Raw genomic sequence first — 20,177 nt, forward strand, 5'->3', positions numbered from 1 at the left:
TACATAGTGGCTTGTATCTCTTAAACCTATACCCTTAAATCACCCTTCCCTCTTCCCTCTCCTCACTGGTATATACTAGTTTTCTCCCTATATTTGTGAGTCTGTTTTTATGTTGTCATATAAATTTGTTCATTTCATGTTTTAGATTCCACATATGAGTAATAGCAGAGTATTCATTTTTCTATGCCCTAGGTATTTCACTAAGCATAATACTCTAAGTCCATCCACATGGGTGCAAATGGCAGAATTCCATTCATTTTTTTTGGCTGAGTAATATTCCATTGTGTGTGTGTGTACCACATCATTTGTATCCATTCATCTCTTGATGGACACTCAGGTTGCTTCCAAACCTTGGTTACAGTAAAAAATGCTAACAAAGACTGGGGTACATGTATCTTTCAAGTTTAAATTTTTTGTTTTTTTTTTTCAGGTGTAGACCCAGTATTGGAACTGCCAGATCATATGGTAGTTTTATTTTATTTATTTTTTTTTTCTTTTTGGGAACCTCATATACTGCTTTACATAGTGACTATATCAATTTACAAATCCACCTACAGCGTACTGTTGTTTAGTTGCTAAGTCATGTCCAACACTTGTGATCCCATGGACTGTAGCCCACCAGCCTCCTTTGCCCATGGGGTTTTCCAGGCAAGAATCCTGGAGTGGAAAGCCATTACCTCCGCAGGGGATCTTGCTGACCCAGGGATCAAATCCACTTCTGCTGCACTGGCAGGCAGATTCCTAACCACTGAGCTACCAGGGAAGCTCCTCCAGTGTACTAGGGTCCCCTTTTCTCCACATCCTCAGCATTTGTTATTCATATACTTTTTGATGTCAGCCACTTTGACAGGAGTGAGACAATATTTCACTGTGCTTTTGATTTGCATTTCTCTGATGATTAACAATTGAGCATTTTATTCGTGTGCCTCTTGGCCATCTGTACATCTTTCTTTCCTGTATCATTTTTGTCAAAAAAATTTTCTTGTCTTCTATTTTTCAGCCTGTCTTAATTGGCTTGGACTTCTATAACAAAATACCATAGATTAGGTAGCTCAAGTGGAATACATTTATTTCTCATTGTTCCAGAGGCTGAGAAGTCCATGATGGAGGTATCGGCGGATTCAGTGTCTGGTGTGGGCCTTCCTTCTGGCTTACACATGGCCTCCTTCTTGCTGTGTGCTCAAAATGAGAGAATCATCTCTTTCATGTCTTTTCTTATCAGGGCATCTCAGATCTTCCTTTTGGAACTTCTTTGCTTTAGCAAGGCTCTGCTGAGGTAAAATCTCAATTTCTGTTTCTTTGAAAAAGTCTGATTTGCCCTTGCCATTGTGATTGGTTCAGAATACCAGGATGAGAGCAATGCTTTTTTCTCAATATCTTAAAAATATTTTTTTCAATTTTTTCCTGATTCTTTTGTTGTAGCTAAAAAGTCCAATGCCAGTCTAAGTTGCATTCCTTCAAAGATGATCTGTCTCTCCTCTCTGGTTGCTAATGTGAATTTGTCTTTGGAATTCTACAGTTTCACTGTAAAATGTCTAATTTCTATTTATTTACATTGCCTGTTACATATTGTGGTTCCTGGTTAAGTACCTTGGCTCTGGAAATTATTTTTCACTGCCTCTGTGCATGCTAAGTCACTTCAGTCCTGTCTGACTCTTTGTGACCCTATGGACGGTAGCCTGCCAGGATCCTCTGTCCATGGGATTCTCCAGGCAAGAATACTGGAGTGGGATCTTCCTGACCCATGGATCGAACTCATGTCTCTTACATCTCCTGCATTGGCAGGTGGGTTCTTCATCACGAGTGCCCCCAGGGAAGCCATATTCTTCAGGATCCTTCACCTATGCCTGCCAGTCCATTTTCTTTATTCTTGTCTTTAGTTTCCCACTAGACAAAAGTTAGACATTCATCACTTTTTCCCAATAGATATTTTGCCTTCCTGTTCATACTGTCTACCTCTTTAGGTTTTAGTACCACATTGTCTATGTTTCAATTAGTCCTCATAATTCATTTTTTCCAACTGTTTCACATACATTAACCACAGCCATTATTTTTCCAATTTCAAGAGAGATAATTTTAATTTTAGGACTTACATTTTTATCTTTTTCAAAATCTTTCCTATCAACTTTTAGTGTCTTATTTCTTCATTCAGTTCTATCATTTATTTATTTAATATTTCACCTACTTATTTTGTACTAGTCATTTGGCGATTCTAATACCTGAAATTGTATAGGACGGAGCCTAAATTCACTCTGTGTTGTATTGTGATTACTTTGCTTCATGGTGGCTTGTTTTCTTATATTTTGAGCTCATCGTGAGCTCAAATTTCACAAAAATTCATATATGAGACTACGAAGGCACGTTTCTTTCTAAGAATTTTCATTTGCTTCTCACTAGTGTGAGGGTCGCAAAGAGTCGGGCATGACAGAGAGACTGAACTGAGTGCAAGGGTGCTGCCAACCTGTGGCTCAGTCAGTTCACTTCCTCAGTTGTGTCTGACTCTGTGACCCCATGGACTGCAGCACACCAGGTTCCCTGTCCATCACCAACTCCCGGAGCTTGCTCAAACTCATGTCCATCGAGTCGGTGATGCCATCCAACCATCTCATCTTCTTTTATCCCCTTCTCCTCCTGCCTTCAACCTTTCACAGCATCAGGGTCTTTTCCAATGAGTCAATTCTTTGCATCAGGTGGACAAAGTATTGGAGCTTCAGCTTCAGCATCAGTCCTTCCAATGAATATTCAGCACTGATTTCCTTTAGGATAGCTTGGTTTAATCTCCTTGCAGTCAAAGAGATTTGCAAGAGTCTTCTCCAACACCACAGTTCAAAAGCATCAATTCTTCAGCACTGAGCTTTCTTTACAGTCTAACTCTCACATCCATACAGGACTACTGGAAAAAACGTAGCTTTGACTAGACAGACCTTTGTTGGCAAAGTAATGTCTCTGCTTTTTAATATGCTGTCTAGGCTTGTCATAGCTTTCCTTCCAAGGAACAAGAGTCTTTTAATTTCCTGGCTGCAGTCAGTCACCATCTGCAATGATTTTGGAGCCTAAGCAAATAAAGTCTGTCACTGCTTCTATTGTTTCCCCATCTATTTGCCATGAAATGATGGGACTGGATGCCAAGATCTTAGTTTTTTGAATGTTGACTTTTAGGCCAGCTTTTTCACTCTCCTCTTTCGTCAAGAGGCTCTTTAGTTTTCTGTGCTTTCTGCCATAAGGGTGGTGTCATCTGCGTATCTGAGGTTACTGGTATTTCTCCTGGCAATCTCTATTCCAGCTTGTGCTTCATCCAGCCCAGCATTTCACATGATGTACTCTGCATATAAGTTAAATAAGCAGGGTGACAATATGTAGCCTGGACGTACTGCTTTCCCAATTTGGAAGCAGTCCATTGTTCCATGTCCGGTTCTAACTGTTGCTCCTTGACCAGCATACAGATTTCTAGGAGATGGATAAGATGGTCTGGTATTGCCATCACTTGAAGAATTTTCCACAGTTCGTTATCTTCCACATAGTCAAAGGCTTTTGGGTAGTCAATAAAGCAGAAATATATGTTTTTCTGGAATTCTCTTGCTTTTTCTATGATCCAACAGATATCAGTAATTTGATCTCTGGTACCTCTGCCTTTTCTAAATCCAGTTTGAACATTGGAAGTTCTCAGTTCATGTGCTATTGAAGCCTAGATTGGAGAATTTTGAGCATTATTTTGCTAGCATGTGAGAGGAATGCAATTGTGTGGTAGTTTGAACATTCTTTGGCATTGCCTTTCTTTGGGATTGGAATGAAAACTGACCTTTTCCAGTCCTGTGGCCACTGCTGAGTTTTCCAAATTTGCTGGCATATGGATTGCAGCACTTTAACAGCATCATCTTTTAGGATTTGAAATAGCTCAGCTGGAATTCTATCACTCCCACTAGCTTTGTTCATATTGATGTTTCCTAAGGCCCACTTGACTTCACATTCCAGAATATCTGACTCTAGGTGAGTGATCACAGCATCATGGTTATCTGGGTCATCAAGATCGTTTTTGTATAGTTCTTCTGTGTATTCTTGCCACCTCTTCTTAATATCTTCTGCTTCTGTTAGGTCCAAACCTACAGCAGCTTTAACTAAATCTCTTGCTTGGAGATATGTTGATTGTTACTGGTAATAAACATTCAAATAAGTGATCCTCACAAGAACAGGACTATGGTTACACATTTTCAGATGAGATGATTATAATTATTCTTACTATTAATTTTAAACTTAAGAGTGGAGGGAGAAACAGACATATTTTTATATTGGGACTTTTTCCAGACAGAATACCACTATCTATCATTTTACTGAAGATATAACCTTAGTTTTACATAGAATCTCTGTTCACCTCCTCTCCATTTGCTTAAGCCTGAAGCTCTGATTTCTACTGTATCAAATGGCTTAAACTGACCAAAATCTGGGTGTCTAGTTTTAGCTTTCAGCACTGAGGCAATGCAAGGGTCAGTGCACATAGTTGTGCTACTAGAACTAGTTTCATCTGATGTTTTTATTTTTCTGTCCTGGCCTTTAAAGGTTTACATATACTTCCCAGCAAGAGAGAAAACATTTAAAAGTATAGCTATTGGAAATTTCCCAGCATCTTGATGTTTTGCAGAGGGCATTTTAGAAAACTGAATCTGCCTCATCCTTGGGAATGGAAGTCAGTCTTTTCTCAATGAATATGGAGTTAATCAAATCTACCTCATAAAAATAATGTGGGGATTAAGTTTAATACCATTCATAACTGCACACCACAAGGACTGACATAAACATGCCCTCAATAAATGGTGACTTTTACTATTTATATTATTATATATTGATATTTTCTAAGAAGTAAACATATTGACAAAATCATAAAGCACATTCTTTTATTAGACAAATGGCTTTCCAATAATAATTTTGACCTCATGACTAATAGAGAGCCACTTACTCCCCTGGGTGACTTTATAGTTTTCCTTCAATCAATATTTGTCTATTCTTCTCTATTTCTGCTAAGGAAGATGTGACACTGAGTGACCAATTCAAAGTCATAATTACTGGAGCAATTAATGTGACCCTCATGCTGCCTATCTTCAGCATTACTACTAAAGCAGAAACAGCCAATTTCGATTTTGCTTCTTCTATTTTAGTGTCTGCTATTTAATGATAGGTGAAAAAACTTATAGATGACTTTGAGAAGATGAGAAATGGAGATGTTAACAATATATAAGGAAGATGAAATAATCACTAATCAAGAGAACTGGTGAAGGCTTTGGACTTCTGAATATGTTTACTTTTAATATTTAATACTCTAAAATATTTTTAAATTAATCATCCCTAATATTTTTAAACTCATACTGTAAGATTTCCTAAGAAATTAGGAAACCAGTTATTTGCAGTATTTACTTCTTACCAAGCAGCTTTTATTTTTAATATAAGGAAAAGGTCACTGAGATTGAAGGTAGTATGGTCAACCAGTCATGTGTCTGGGCTCCAAGAGTAGAGAGTTGGGTCTAAGCATAATAGTGTTGTAGTCTTTGATACCCTTTCCATTTCTATAAAATGTGAATGTAGAAGACTTTATAACATAGGTTATTGAGATAACACGTGAGAAAATGCATGTCAGGCACTTGGAGCAGTGCCTGAGTCTTTGTAACAATTATACTACTACTGCTATTATCATTTTACTATGTTGATAACACATCTTCTGTAGCTTGGTTACTCTGTAATAAATGGGAAAAATTGGATTACTTGGTACCATTTTTGGAACTGTCTCCTGGTTTGCTAACCATTTCTTAAATCATTACTGTGAATAGAAAATGTAGTGCCATATGATTATGAAGAGTGAAAGATGCCTTTTTAAGGAATGGAGATAATTTATTACTTATTTGAATGCAAAGTCACACTCTGAAATTAGGAATAGGATCTAGCATATCTCTTTTAAATATTCATAGGCAATAAAAACTCTGGCTGTTTGATTGATTTAACAGGCAACTGAATATTACCTTTGCTCTGCATAATTGCAGTTCTAAGAAACATTAGGTAGGCAATAAAAAAAAAGCACCACAAACCTCTGACATAGGCATTTTAATTGGAAGAAAATGGGCTACGGCTCATCTTCAAATGAAAGAGCACTTTGTTTATTAACAGAAAAAAAAACATGCCTTTCTTTAGCCAAAAAAAAAAAAAGGAAAATTACAGCTTTTAAAGATTCAGAAAATACTCCCTAATACCATTCACAAAAATTAACTCAAAATGGATTAAAGACCTGAATGTAAGGCCAGACCCTATAAAATGCTTAAAGGAAAACATAGGTAAACACTTTCACATAAATTGCAGCAGAATCTTTTTGAGCTATTCCTAGAGTAGTGAAAATAAAACAAGTATTAACAAATGAAACCTAATTAAACTTAAAAGCTATGGCACATCAAGGAAAACCATAAACAAGACAAAAAGACAACACTCAGAATGGGAGAAAACATTTGAAAATCAAACAAATGACAAAAGATAAATCTCTAAAACATATAGACATCTCATGAAGCTCAATACCAGAAAACAAACTATCCAATCAAAAAATGGGGGGAAGACCTAAATCGACATTTCTCCAAAGAAGACACACAAATGGCTGACAAACACATGAGACACCCTGGTTTTAACTTGTGTCTCCTCTTAACTCTTTGATCATTGCTTCTTTTTTCTTTGTAAACACTGTTTCCTCGGCTGAAAATTTGATGTGGGATGTAACTCCAAAATTCTATGCGTTTTTTAAAAATCTTGACTTATCTGGGGTGATCTCCTGAACTCTATAGATTTTCAGTATATAGCCTGAAAAACTCCCCATCTTTGTAACTTGTTTGAATCACTCTCTTTAACTTCAGTACTGTGAATCTCTCTTTTACAGGATTAGGGAAAATCCCCACCTGGGTCCTCCATAAGTACTGCAACATTTTGCTGCTGTTCTGCCATATAACACGCTAACCTCAGATCTCTGAGCTCACCTGAAGCTTTGGTGACCAGTACGTGCACACACTGCTCGATTCCCACCTTAAACTCCCGCATTTCTCAATTTTATGGCTCTAGGCAGCCGAGGAGTACTGGGATTTTATGCACCCAAGGGCAACCCTCCAACACAAAGGGAGGAAAATGGGTGAGAATGCTCCAGTTTCCATTAGCCCAGTGGGGCAATTCTGTGTGCTCTGAGACACTGGTGTGCTACCTGATTTCTTTAATGCTCCCAGTGGGACTGACCCAGTAACTCACAGTGGAAACTCACTCATAAAAGCATCCTATATCAGCCTTCCAAACTTTCATTCTCCATTCTCCCCATGTGCTCACTTGCCTTTCTTGGTATCACCTCCCAAATAAACTACCAGAACCTAAGGTCTGAACTCAGGGGTTGCCTCTTGTTACTATCAAACTGAAGCGTGCATACTTGGCTCAATGGGGGCAAAAAAATGACATATGATCTTTCACCTTCAAACTAGTTTTCTTCCTTACTTCCTCAAAGTTGTTTCTGAAAAACACCACATACTTCATCACCTAAGTCAGAAGAAACCAAGATACTCTCCTGGATTTTGCATTTTCTTTCTACTTGTCACCATCGGTGGCCTTGCCTTCAACTGAGCTAAAATATCACTTCTTACTTGGTCTCTCTCTCTGCCTACGGTCTCCCTATCTCTTAACCAACACTCCACTCTCGATGTAACATAATATGAGGATGGCACCTCTCTTCTCCTTCCCTCTCATATATTAAACCCTTCAGTGGTTCCCTCGGTGCATGGTTAAGAGCATGGCTGTACACCAGACTTTTGGTGATGCATAGATCACCCTGAGCAGTTTCACTGATGCCTGCTTGTTCAGGCTCACCTTCAGCCACAACCCCATCTGCATTGTGTGTTCTAGTACAACCAAATATTTCTGATTTTCTGTATGTGCTGGTGGTCACCTGTCTGTAATCGCCCTCCTGCAACTGCCTATTTGGCTGCCTCCTACTCTAATTAAAAAAAATGTAGTTTACAACCAACCTTTTTCTAGGAAAGCTACCCCAAATACCTTCCAGTGCTGACCCACACATATCTGCGTCCTTTTCCATGTCCTCTAATCCTCTGTAATCACTTCTAATGCAACATTTTGCATCCTATAAGGATCTTCTTTTGTTTTTATATCTTAGAACACACTAAACAATCAATACACTTTTGCTTAATTAATCAGTGTCTACAAGTAGTTAGAGGAAATTTCTCTTATTATCAAACCTTCAAACAGCGTCACACATATTCTAAATGCACTTAGCAATTAGATATGGAACTAAACCTCATTATGAGGTGTTTTTTCCTTCTTCGTAAATAATCCATTCCTGGTTTAGGAGAGTGTATGCAAAACATTGTTTGATTCAGAGAAATATGTTATTATTTTTTCAATTTTGATTTGGAAAAACTCATACCATGTGCATTAATTTTAAATATGAAAATTCCTCTGTCATATATAAATAAAAACTCACATTATTTGGGAAGAATAAACAATATCCAGTATCTTGGGCACTAATAAAATCACCTGTATTATTAACAGATTACATATGGACATAACAAACATGTGTGCACATGTTTGAAGAGCGAGAGAGAAAGAGATGGGTGATGATACCTACACATATTGGTTAATCTTGCAGAGGGAAAAAGAACTGTGGTCAGATAAGATCTGATTTTGAACACTAGATTAACTATTTACTCGTTTGAAGATCTGAGCATGTTACTTTATTTGGTCTCTTTCAGGATTCCTATTAAAATCCATAGTTTATAAAGGTTTTGTAAGATAAATTGATATAGCACACATGTAACTATTTCAGCCATGTCTAGCACTTAAAAGTTTCTACAACCTGGAAGCTGAACTAATATTTAAAGTATTCCCTAAAAAAAATAAATAAAGTATTCCTCATTTTGCCTAAGAGGCATAAAGGTATTTGCTAGACATTTATGCAAATTAATTTAAAGAGATTTTTTTCACTTCGCCCACCATACCTCTTCATGTAGTTCTCTCCAACGAGAATTAAATGTCTCGAGTTCTTCATTGATCAGTTCATCCATGACTCCGCCATCTGTTAGGGTCTGTGCCAATATGCGAATCTGATTCGGGTTATCCTCTGAATGTTGCATCAAATTTTCAAGTGACTGAAAAAATTTGCAATAATTACTACATCTCTTTTTCTAAATCCACTGAATTAATCCAAAATGCTCAGTATCTTCTGATTTACATATAATTAAGTTATAAGCAACCTAAACCAATATTCAACTGGGATAACAAACGTGAAAGATCATTGTTACTTTAAAACTATGATTCTGCTTCATGTGAATTTTCACAGGCTTGTGGCAGAATTATGGAATGGGGTACATAAGAAGTGATTCATGGCCACCTTCTCTGAAACTCTACTCTAAAACCTGGGGGATAAGACACTCAATTTCCCAACCTCTCATAGCTAGTGATGGCCAAGTGACATGATTCTGACAATGTAGACATTCAAGAGCAGAGTTTCCCTTCCCACATTAAAACAAGTCACAGTATCTTTTGAAGAAATCCCTTTGCCCTTCACACGTTTTCACATACATGGCTTAGAGGTAAAATAGCCATCTTTGGACTGGGAGGCAATAAGAACAAGGATGAGGTGCTTCTATCTGTTGATTTAGTATGATAAGTGCATGATCGCATCCTTTGTTCTGGCCGTGATTCTTTTACTAATGTGTAAGTTTGCCATTTTGTCTCATCTTTTTTGGAAGATGCTTCACAATGAATGTTTGGTCATTGAACATCTCTGAATAAGACAGGGACAAAGTCTGTTTATAGTCTGTTTGAGACCTGGGCCTCTCATTGTCCTTTGATACCTCAAAGTTTTACAATTCTCTTGAGAAAATGAAGTTGGATATAATCATGCCCAGGTTTATGCTGCAATGTCCTAGGATCCCAATCCTATTCAGTCAAAAACATTTTACATTTTCTTAACATTTTGATTTATTTATGTACCTTGTTTTAGTGGGTTTACAAAGGGGCTGAACTACAAATGGCTCTATACACAATATGCATTAATAGACTAAAACTACATATTCATTATATATAAAGTATTATCCAAAAGCTCAATAAAATGGATAGGACATGAATGACTGTCAGAAATTCACATAAGTCAAAGTTTATACATGCAAACTCCTTTAAATTTTACTTCTTAAGGATCTCCAAAGGGAAATCTGAAAATGTACTAAAATTCTATAGGTAACTAAAAGGTATGAACATTTTAAAGATACATTTCCAATAACAAAGCATGCCTATTTCATACCTTGAAACATCCTGACAGTAATAAATTTATGATTTTTAAATAATGTAAAAATATGCTCCAATTCAGTGATGGTAGCTGTTAAACTGGAAATAATGTTTTACATTATCATCCTGTTTAGCTCTATTCCAATGGAGCAAACTTGTGCGTTCAAACTGTATCTGCAGGTCTGTAGTAGATTTAAGTAGGTAAAACAAAATGTCAACATCGAACTTAGTGATATAGCAAAAGCAAATGTCCTTTGTAAGAGGTTATTTAAATTCTCTTTAAAACCTTTAGACTGGAAGGTTCATAATGAAATCAAAAGTGTCATCCCAACTGCTAGGGCTGGGGAAGGCATAGCACCTCTAATCTTTGTGTGGTTTTCTTTGAGTTTATTTCCTATTTGGTTCCTGACATCTTTCAATGAGACATATCAATTATCATAATTATATTAATTCACTACTTACACTGAGCACCTCGGAGATTTCTTCAGCTCCACCAGGAATATTTTCAGTAGTCTTAAGTTTCAATTCTACTTCACTTAGCCACTTATTTGCCTTTTCCAAGTATGACAATAACTCATGCCAACATGCCCAAACTTCCTGTGAAAGAAATGAATATCATGGATGAAATATTTTGATAGCAAAGTGAATGTGTGACTCTGGTATTTCCATTTTTAAAACTTCTAAAAATAACACATTTTACACCTTTCATCTCTCCTTTGTAATAGATCATTGAAAATGCAGCTAGTCATTTTGAGCATCTAATACATTTATGATTACAAATCATTAAGGAAAAATTTTATTACATGAATAAATTCAAGATTCAGCGATTTACTTTTTAAATAAAAAAATAATCAACATTACAGTCTGGGAAATTCAAAAATAAGAGTATGCATAAAATTGCACATAAAAACCTAACATTACAACACATCAGCTACTACCACTTTTCTCTGACCTCTAAATTTTATCACATATAAATACCTAGATAGTTAAAAGTACGGATTTAACTATATTGTCTTTTTTAACATTATATGTTATAATTTTTTCCATATTACTAAGAAGATTCATGTCAATGTATGACAAAAACCACTACAATATTGTAAAGTAATTAGCCTCCAACTAATAAAAAAAATGAAAAAAAGAAAAAGAAGATATAGTCTAAATAAAAATGCAATATTTTACTTAAGTGGCTATAGTTTGGTTTCCTTAAAAATCAGCACTTACTGTAAAGGTAGACTACTTTTAGTTTTGTTTGCTATTATATATATGTGGTGACCATCATCATGAACGGTCCATCATGACCATTCCTATTTCAAATTATTTCCTAATGGTATATTAGTAGAAAATATGAATGTAAACTATCTCAAGGATATGAGTATTTTTAAATGACTTGATATACAGTAAAAAATTAATATTCAAAAAGAGTCATACATGAAAAAGCAAAATTTTAAGACTGCTACCAGAAAATATAGAAGAATATTTTTTGACCTTGTGATGGGGAAGTATATCTAAGACATTTTTTTAAAAAGCTGACCATAAGAAAGACATAAACAAACTTAATAACACTAGAATTAAAACTTTCTATTCATCAAGACACAAGGAAAAAATTGAAAAACAGTCTCAACTTGAAGAAAACAATTGCAAAATTAGTAATAGTAAGTAATACAAGTAATAGTAATAGTAAGAATACAAAAGGAACACCAAGTCAGTTAAAAGATGAACAAATAACCTAATAGAAATATGAAAGAAAATCCTAAACCACTATTTGAAGGAAAAAGATACATGTGTGTATGATAAATATTTACAAATATGTTCAGACTCATTAGTAACCAGGAGACTGTATATATCAGTATTACAAAGAGATATTTATTATTTTGATTAACACAAATGCTTAATTTGACCATTTCAATTGTGAGAGGAGATTAACACAAATTTGGATTTATTGCTGGTGGGTGTGTATAGTAGAATGGCCATTTTGGAAAACAAGTTTTCATTCCCAGTAAGGGAAATATTTACATACGTAGCAATTCAACAAATTTAAAAATAAGGAAAAGAGCCTTAATGTCCAGTAACAAAAGAATGTATACATATACCGTATCATACTTACACAGAGAATATAGAAGTGAAAATGAAAACTTCAAGGAGAACCTTATGGATGAGGCCCAGACACAAAAATGTTGGGCAAAATGAGTAAGCCCTAGTAAACAATATATTACAGGTTACCACTTTCTATACCCTCAAAACAAGCAAATTTGAGTAGTATATTGCTGAGGCATCCACATGTGTGTGATAAAACCCATTTTAAGCAGATAAATAATAAAGACCATTTTCTGGATTAAGGCTATGTCTGCTGGTAAAAAGTAGGAAGATGCACTAGAGAAAAAGAATATTTTAACAGTTATTTTCCATTAGCCTTGATATTGTAAATACTGGGCAAATGTATAAATCTACCACTGCAATCACGACCACCTGCCCTGCTACCACCCCTTTGCCATCCCCAAAAATAAAGCGTAGGAAGGACATTTTATCTTAAGAGAAACTAAAAATTCTATCAGATTTCCCATATTTTCACTTTTTCTCACAGCTCTTTCAAATGATGAACACTGTCTCTCTGTAACTGATGAAAAGGATCAGTCTAACCTGCTTTGTCAGTCTACCAATTCTTGCCTGGTAATTCATGTACAGTTTATCACAGAAAGTGAAATTAAGTATTTTGCTTTAAAAAGTGATAGAAATCTTAAATCTGGGTCATTTCCAGCTCTTGCTGGACTACAGGCTGTCTTCCTTCTGGGCAAATATCCCAGTGGGAAAATATAAATATCCCCTTAAATACCCAAGTGTACTTTAGAGCTTTGAAGATAAGGAGATGCGATTGGGAATACGTCTTATTAACTTTGTTGCAGATTGAGGTAATGAACTACCTTGCTGATTTAACCATCAGGATAGATGGCCTCTTGTGTCCTGAATGCATCTGAAGGACACAGCTGGAGAAGCTGAATGTACTGACTTTACAGGTCACCTCTGCAAAATAAAATATAGTCTTGCAGCCTGAATTGGAGCTAAAAGCCACTTAGAATAATTGTTAAGCTTAACAGTTTGGAACTTAACATTACTTTGAAATCACCAAATTCAAAGTGGCTTTGAAGAAAGTACAAGAGGAAAAAGAGACTTCCATTAAAAATGGTAAATGCTGATTCATGTCACTGTATGGCAAAAACTACTACAATATTGTAAAGTAATTAGCTTCCAACTAATAAAAATAATTGGGAAAAAATGGTAAATGGAGCTGATTTGGTAATCCCTTCCCACAACCTGCTTTGGTCATATTAAAATCATGCATGTGTGCTAACTTGCTTCCCTGTGTCCGACTCTGGGAGCCCATGGACTGTAGCCCACCAAGCTCCTCTAGAAACAGTATTTAAAATGTATTTCAAATTCATAGGTGATTTATAAAAGAACTATGAAAAGTCCCCAGGTAGTATAAACAATAAAGATTGGGAAACTAAGCTTAACAAAAATATCGCCATATCAGAACATAAGAACTGGGGTACTCAAAACAAATTTGCTATGGGAAAAGCGGTACTGGTCTCATGCATTCCAGGGAGATAAAAAGCATAAAGCTGGGTGTCACCTATCCTGGAAACAAGAACTAAAAAATCCCCATACATTGGAGTGTAAGAAACTAGCAAGAAAGCTGAGAATCCTTTGGATTTTGATTGGAAAATAAGTACTCACACATAAGAAAGTGAAACCTAAGTTTATATCACATATGAGGATAGAACATAATATCTCTCAGACTGTGGTAGAGACAAACAGAAGACTCTTAAGGATTCTCCAATAGCCTAGCACAGAAGGGACTTCCAGTAAACTACAATTCCTACTATAGATGAGCTCACAAACACAAAATTACAAATCACATGATAAAACTCACTATTTTAGAGGGAGTTAATAGTTGTAACAAATAGTAGAGCCCATCCATTGTGGTAAGAGATAATAGATTTATTCAAAGAATTTTATAAGTTTATAAGTTTAGCTTGGTGATAAAATTTGCCAGTAGGATCTACTTTTCTTAAAACTAACAACCAGAATTCATACTTAACATTCCATGTTCACAAAACTTTTGCTAGATGTTTCTACAAGCTCTCATTAGACAGAGAGAGGACTAATGGGCAGGAACTGGGGGAACAAAAAAGAGATGGATTTGAAAAATTAGGCAATTCTTTTTTGCCTTTTTATGAGGATGTTTAGACGAAACTCATCTGGTCCCTTTCCTTTACAAGATATAAAAGAGCACTGTTCTTCAAGTGTGTGTGAATATTCAGAAGGGAATGGCTGACATGTATGCCCTATTGAACTGCTGGTATGGACAAAAAGGAATCAAGCACAAATCTTTCACGTTCCTCATTCCTAGGCATTATGCAATATGGGACCTGCCAGTGCCCACAGGCTGGTTTGGGAGGTGGTGGGTAAGACTCCAGGATATCACAAAGCCTGAGTAAAAAGGGTTTAATTTTCACTGTGTTATAAGGCTACTGGCAAGAGTCAGCCTGAAATTCCTGTTGAAGTCTCCAAGGTTATCATGTATGCTCAGGAAATATTTTTTCAGGTTCACAGTTCATATGCATAAGGCCAACTGGGCTCTCCATCCGAACACGACTATAGAGAACAAGCCGGATCAGTAGTGATACCCTACAGAGTCTGGTGAAAACAGACACATCATCACAGATGTGTGTGGGTGTTAACAAAATGTTAATAGCAATTGCACCCAGCCAAGAAAAGAACATCAGATAAAGGGTGCGTTTCTCCTTCCTTAGCCTCCCATATACCAGAATTAGAAGATTATTATCCAGAAATTGAGATAAAGGAACTGTAAGCTCATTTTTTTCTCACTCCCACCTGTGTATAAATTACTGAATCCACAAGATTAAATTGGTGGAAGATTTTAATAAAGTATGAGATCAAAATTTATCAGACTAAATTTTAATAACTAAAAGTAAATGAAAACAGATGGTATCAGAATGAAATGCTGTTTAAAAAGCCAACTATAGGCTTAAATGGAGTTTAACCTGGTTGGTTTTAGTTATTGGACAAACAAAACTGTTTCATGCTTATTACTCATTAAGTTGAGATTTCTCACCCAAATATATTTAAATCATTTCAAGGAAAAAACAGAGATAATTACAAAAAAGCTGAAGATGGTAGAAAAGAAGAGACAGATTTGCAAAACAAGTAAGTAAAACCTTGAGAAATGGAAAATATGGCCCTTGGAAAAAAATACACACACACACACACACACACAGAGATAGACGTGTATACAGATAGAGATGAATATATTTATATATCAAAGATTAAGTTATGCCCTAGGCAGTTGAAGAGAGAATTTGAGAACTGGAAGACAAATTTTAGAAAATTATCCAGAACCCAATAAATAATAATAGAAATACAGAAAATATTAAAGAGAAATCAAGAATCAGAATACAGGATGGGGAGATTCTTCATAGATCCAATAAAGGTTCTCCTAGGAAGGAATGGAGAGATTGGGAGAAAGAAAATCTCTCTCTAAAACTTTTGGAAACCACCAAAAAGAGAAATATTTTTTTCTGTTCTTATTAACATGCCGGGTGACAAAGTATAAATGAAAGCAAATTATACATAGAAAAATAGACTAAAACTGTAAAGCATCAAAGACAAAGAGAAAATGAAAACATACCAAAGAAAACTGAAAAGAAATAATGATTTGGCAGCAGATTTGACAGCAAGACATTTCAGAAGAAAATAGAATACCATTTTTCACTGTTGTAAAAAATAACTCCCCGAGCATAATTATATGGTCAGCTAGGCTATTTCTCAACACTTAGGGGGCAAAAAGGTATTTTTAGCCATATAAAATCTGAGAGCACTTGCTCGTCACACTCAATGAAAGAGCAGAAGCAAAAGAAATATACGAAAAAGGAAAAAGTATCACAGAAATTGGTAAAATAGTGGTGGCAAATTTAAATAAATAATAATTTCAACAACACAGTGGCAATGATACTGATAACTTAGGGAAATAATAAATGAGGTACAACAATAATATGGAAGATGGGAAGTAAGTTCAGAGTTAAACGATTCTAGTGGTTCTGCTACATCATTGTTACAGAGGTGCACAGAAATATTTATTATTGGTGGATACTATGATCAAGGTATTCAAGATAATAATTAAGGGTCCCATTAAAATAAAATCAATAGTATATGTATTCCAAACTACTGGAGAAGGAATAAACACAGGCTAAATAATTTGATAACTTTACAAAGAGGAAACTTTAGAAGTGTCATTACAGATGAGAAATTAGAGGATAATTCATTACAAAATATTAAAAATGTTGTTCTTAATACAAAAATAAAATATTTCTTTGGAAAATATACCCCAAAACAGATTCCTGGAGGAGTAGAATATTTTTAAGTGAACAACTTGAATAATACAAAGCAAAGAACAATGAAGATGCAAGGAAACTAAGAACTTAAGAAAATAATATTAAAATGTTTTATTTGACTACTATCAGAAAGCAACTTCCTAGATATAAAAAGTCCTTCTCTCATATAACCAAATAGTGAATCAGTTCTGATTTCCTGGAAACTATCAGTGCCATCTCTTCCTCTCCATTCTTTATTTTCTGTAGCACTGACATAGCATGAATCAAAGAGATTTCCCTTTATATCCTCAGCAGCTATAATAGTTCCTGGGAACTATTAAGGCACTAGTCAAGTGTGTGAGGAGTAAATTGGATAAAAAATGAACAGGGACTGATAAATAAAGATGGAAGTAGAACTGATAATGGAGAAACCTGGGAGTTGTAATATTGGTAATCTTGAGTACAGAGCAAAAGATATTATTTTAATATTTTTAAAGTTCTACTCTACTGGTGCTCTACACATTCAGAGAAACTTCTCTAGTAATGAACTATAGAAATGATCCCTGAAAGTATACCCTGAATATTCATTGGAAGGACTGATGTTGAAGCTCTAGTACTTTGGTCACCTAATGCAAAGAGCTGAATCAGTGGAAAAGACCCTGATGCTGGGAAATACTGAAGACAGGAGGAGAAAAGGACGACAGAGGATGAGATGGTTGGATGGCATCACTGACTCAATGGACATAAGTCTGCTCCGGGAGATGGTGAAGGACAGGGCAGCCTGGGTGCTGCAGTGCATGGGGTCATAAGGAGTCGGACAGGACCTAGCAACTGAACAACTCTACAGGTTATGACTTATTGCTGTTGTTTGGTTGTTAAGTCGTGTCCAACTCTTTTGTGACCCCATGGACTCCAGCCCGCAAGGCTCCTCTGACCATGGGATTTCTGAGGCAAGAATACTGGAGTGGGTTGCCATTTCCTTCTCTAGGGGATCCTCCTGACCCAGGGATCAAACTCCTGTCACCAGCATTGGCAGGCAGATTCTTTACCACTGAGCCACTTGGGAAGCCCATGACTTGTATCTGTCTCTAAATATAAAAAAGTTCCATAAACAATCATGTTTTTCAACAATAATGGTATACCTGGATTCTTTATCAATATTATGCACAAAGATGATTCAGTTTGTACAGGAGAAGTTGGCTTAATTTAAAGCCCAACTAGTTGCTGTATCTGGTAGCATCAGCATTTGATAGTAGGTTAAGTTTTGTGCTCCTTGGCACTATACCCATTATTAGTAAACAATACTTTCACAGGGAGGATCATAGCTTGTTTTTGATACAGTTACATGGTAATCAATTGAGACACTTGAATTACTTAGCAGACATATTCAGAGAATCATAACCCAAGGACTAAAGCATGTGGAAAAGATAAAGCAGGGCTTATGATAATAAATATTATGTAAAATGTCCAAAAAATGCTAGGTAGACAATGTCTTGTAAAGAACTCTGTAGGGCACAGCAATCAATAAAGACAATTATAAGAAGATAAACTTTCTCCCCAGAAAATCTCCCTGATGAGATACTTATATAGCTTTGGTGGTGGTGGTTTAGTCGCTCAGTCATGTCTGACTCTTGCAACCCATGGACTGAAACCTGCCAGGTTCCTCTGTCCATGGGATTTTCCAGGCAAGAATACTGGAGTGGGTTGCCATTTCCTTCTCTAGGGGATCTTCCCAACCCAGGAATCAAACCCAGGTCTCTTGCACTGAAGGCAGATTCTTTACTGACTGAACTACCAGGGAAGCACTTAAAGCCTAACTAGTTGCTGTATCTGGTAGCATCAGCATTTGATAGCAGGTGAAGTTTTGTGCTCCATGGCAATATACCCATTGTTAGCAAATAATACTTTCCCAGGGAGAATCATAGCTTGTTTTTGATACAGTTACATGGTAATCAATTAAGACGCCAGTTTCTATTGGGTTGCCTAAAAAGTTCATTTGGGTACCTCCATTACAGCTTATAGAAAAACCCAAACGTACTTCTTAGCCAACCCAATATAAATCTTGAGAAAACTTATTCATGGGATTTTGTGACCTAATAATTATCATAATAAAAAGATCTAGACAGGGAGCGGCTCACATTTATTGAGTGCTAGGCTAAATACTTTTTTTTCTTTTAATTGGAGGATAATTGTTTTACAATGTTCTGTTGGTTTCTGCCATCCAGCAATGCAAATCAGTCATAGTGATATAAACATACACACACACACACACACACACACACACACAGACGTATATATCCTTTCCCTCTTCAGCCTCCCTCTGCACTTTAAACAGAATAACAGTTCATTTAATTTTCTCAACATCCTTTGATTTTTAAGTCCTTTTTACAGATAGGAGGTAGGTTTATAAACGTTAAGCAAATGGCTCCCAGTAGCTAACTTGTAAGTTAGCCTGACTGAGGGATTTGAGCCTAAGCAGTACCTAAACCAGAGTTCATGTTCTTAATCATTATGCTTCACATACAACCGTAAGTTAACATGTAGTAATTGATAAAGGTCAAGAAAAGTGACTGACTTCTAACGTCTTGCATTTTCCATTCAGCCTGGTGCAGAGCCACTGGTAGTTGGTGGTCAGAGTGTCCAGTTCCTTTCTTAAAGCCTCTTGTGCTGCAGGTTGAGCTTGAGCTATGACACTGTTTACGGATTCAGTGAGGAGCTGCACTTTTGCTTCTTTTTGCTGGGCCTCTTCTTTAGCTCTCTGAAAAATTAAAAAAAAAATGCTCTCTTAATAGCAAGGCAATGATTTGACTTCTAAGATGCATTTCTACATATCATAATCTTTCTTCCTTGTAATGTCTCTGTTAGAATGAGATTAATAAAAATAAATCCAATACTGACTCCAATCACTTTCATAAATTTCAGTTTGGTTACAACTGGAAACTCGCAGGAAAAATATACTCAGAATATAACAGATCTTTAATCAGAATAGTTTGAAAAGTAGTCTGTATGCAGATGTGTATTTGTGGAGAACACATACATATATCCATACACACAAAATAAGCAAGAAATAAATATTTCAATGTTAACTAGGTTCAAAAAACCTCAGAGGACAGAATGGAAACCACTTATAAATTGCTCAGATGGATGAATAATGAAATCAGTACAAATATAATTATTTAAATCAAAAGATAATTAACAGAAATAAGTCTTCTTAATGCTGTATTTGGGAACATATAACAGAAAAGTGTTAAGTAACTGAAATCAAGAAAGAGAAAGATCAGATACTTCCCTATCATGGTTAGTCAGTCACTGCTGAGTCTTTATCAATTATATGTTCAACAACTAAGTCTTCTCTTGTTCCGGGAAAAATGCATTAAGATACCCAATCATAGAATTACTCCTACTTGGCGACAACATGAAATCCAAAGCAAAGCCCTTAAACTCTCCCTTAAATCAACCCCCGCTTAAATCATCTAACATAAATCCAAA

The 20,177-nt window shown here is 35.9% G+C and overlaps 1 protein-coding gene and 1 pseudogene across 7 annotated transcripts in view; both read right to left on the minus strand.

Annotated features, from left to right (window-relative positions):
* DMD (dystrophin) overlaps window positions 1–20,177 on the minus strand; it is a 2,261,655-nt gene that overhangs the window by 1,336,734 nt on the left and 904,744 nt on the right. For all 7 annotated transcript variants that reach the window (XM_070462101.1, XM_070462106.1, XM_070462102.1 and 4 more), the window contains 3 exons: window positions 19,264–19,446; window positions 10,762–10,896; window positions 9,012–9,161 (listed from right to left, as the gene is read on the minus strand). In XM_070462101.1, the coding sequence (XP_070318202.1) occupies window positions 9,012–9,161; window positions 10,762–10,896; window positions 19,264–19,446 (468 nt within the window). The remainder of the gene's footprint in view (window positions 1–9,011; window positions 9,162–10,761; window positions 10,897–19,263; window positions 19,447–20,177) is intronic.
* Window positions 17,151–17,267, minus strand: LOC139033201 (small nucleolar RNA U3; annotated as a pseudogene).

Source organism: Odocoileus virginianus, chromosome X (genome assembly GCF_023699985.2).
Source record: "Odocoileus virginianus isolate 20LAN1187 ecotype Illinois chromosome X, Ovbor_1.2, whole genome shotgun sequence".
In the NCBI taxonomy this organism is placed as follows: Eukaryota; Metazoa; Chordata; class Mammalia; order Artiodactyla; family Cervidae; genus Odocoileus; species Odocoileus virginianus.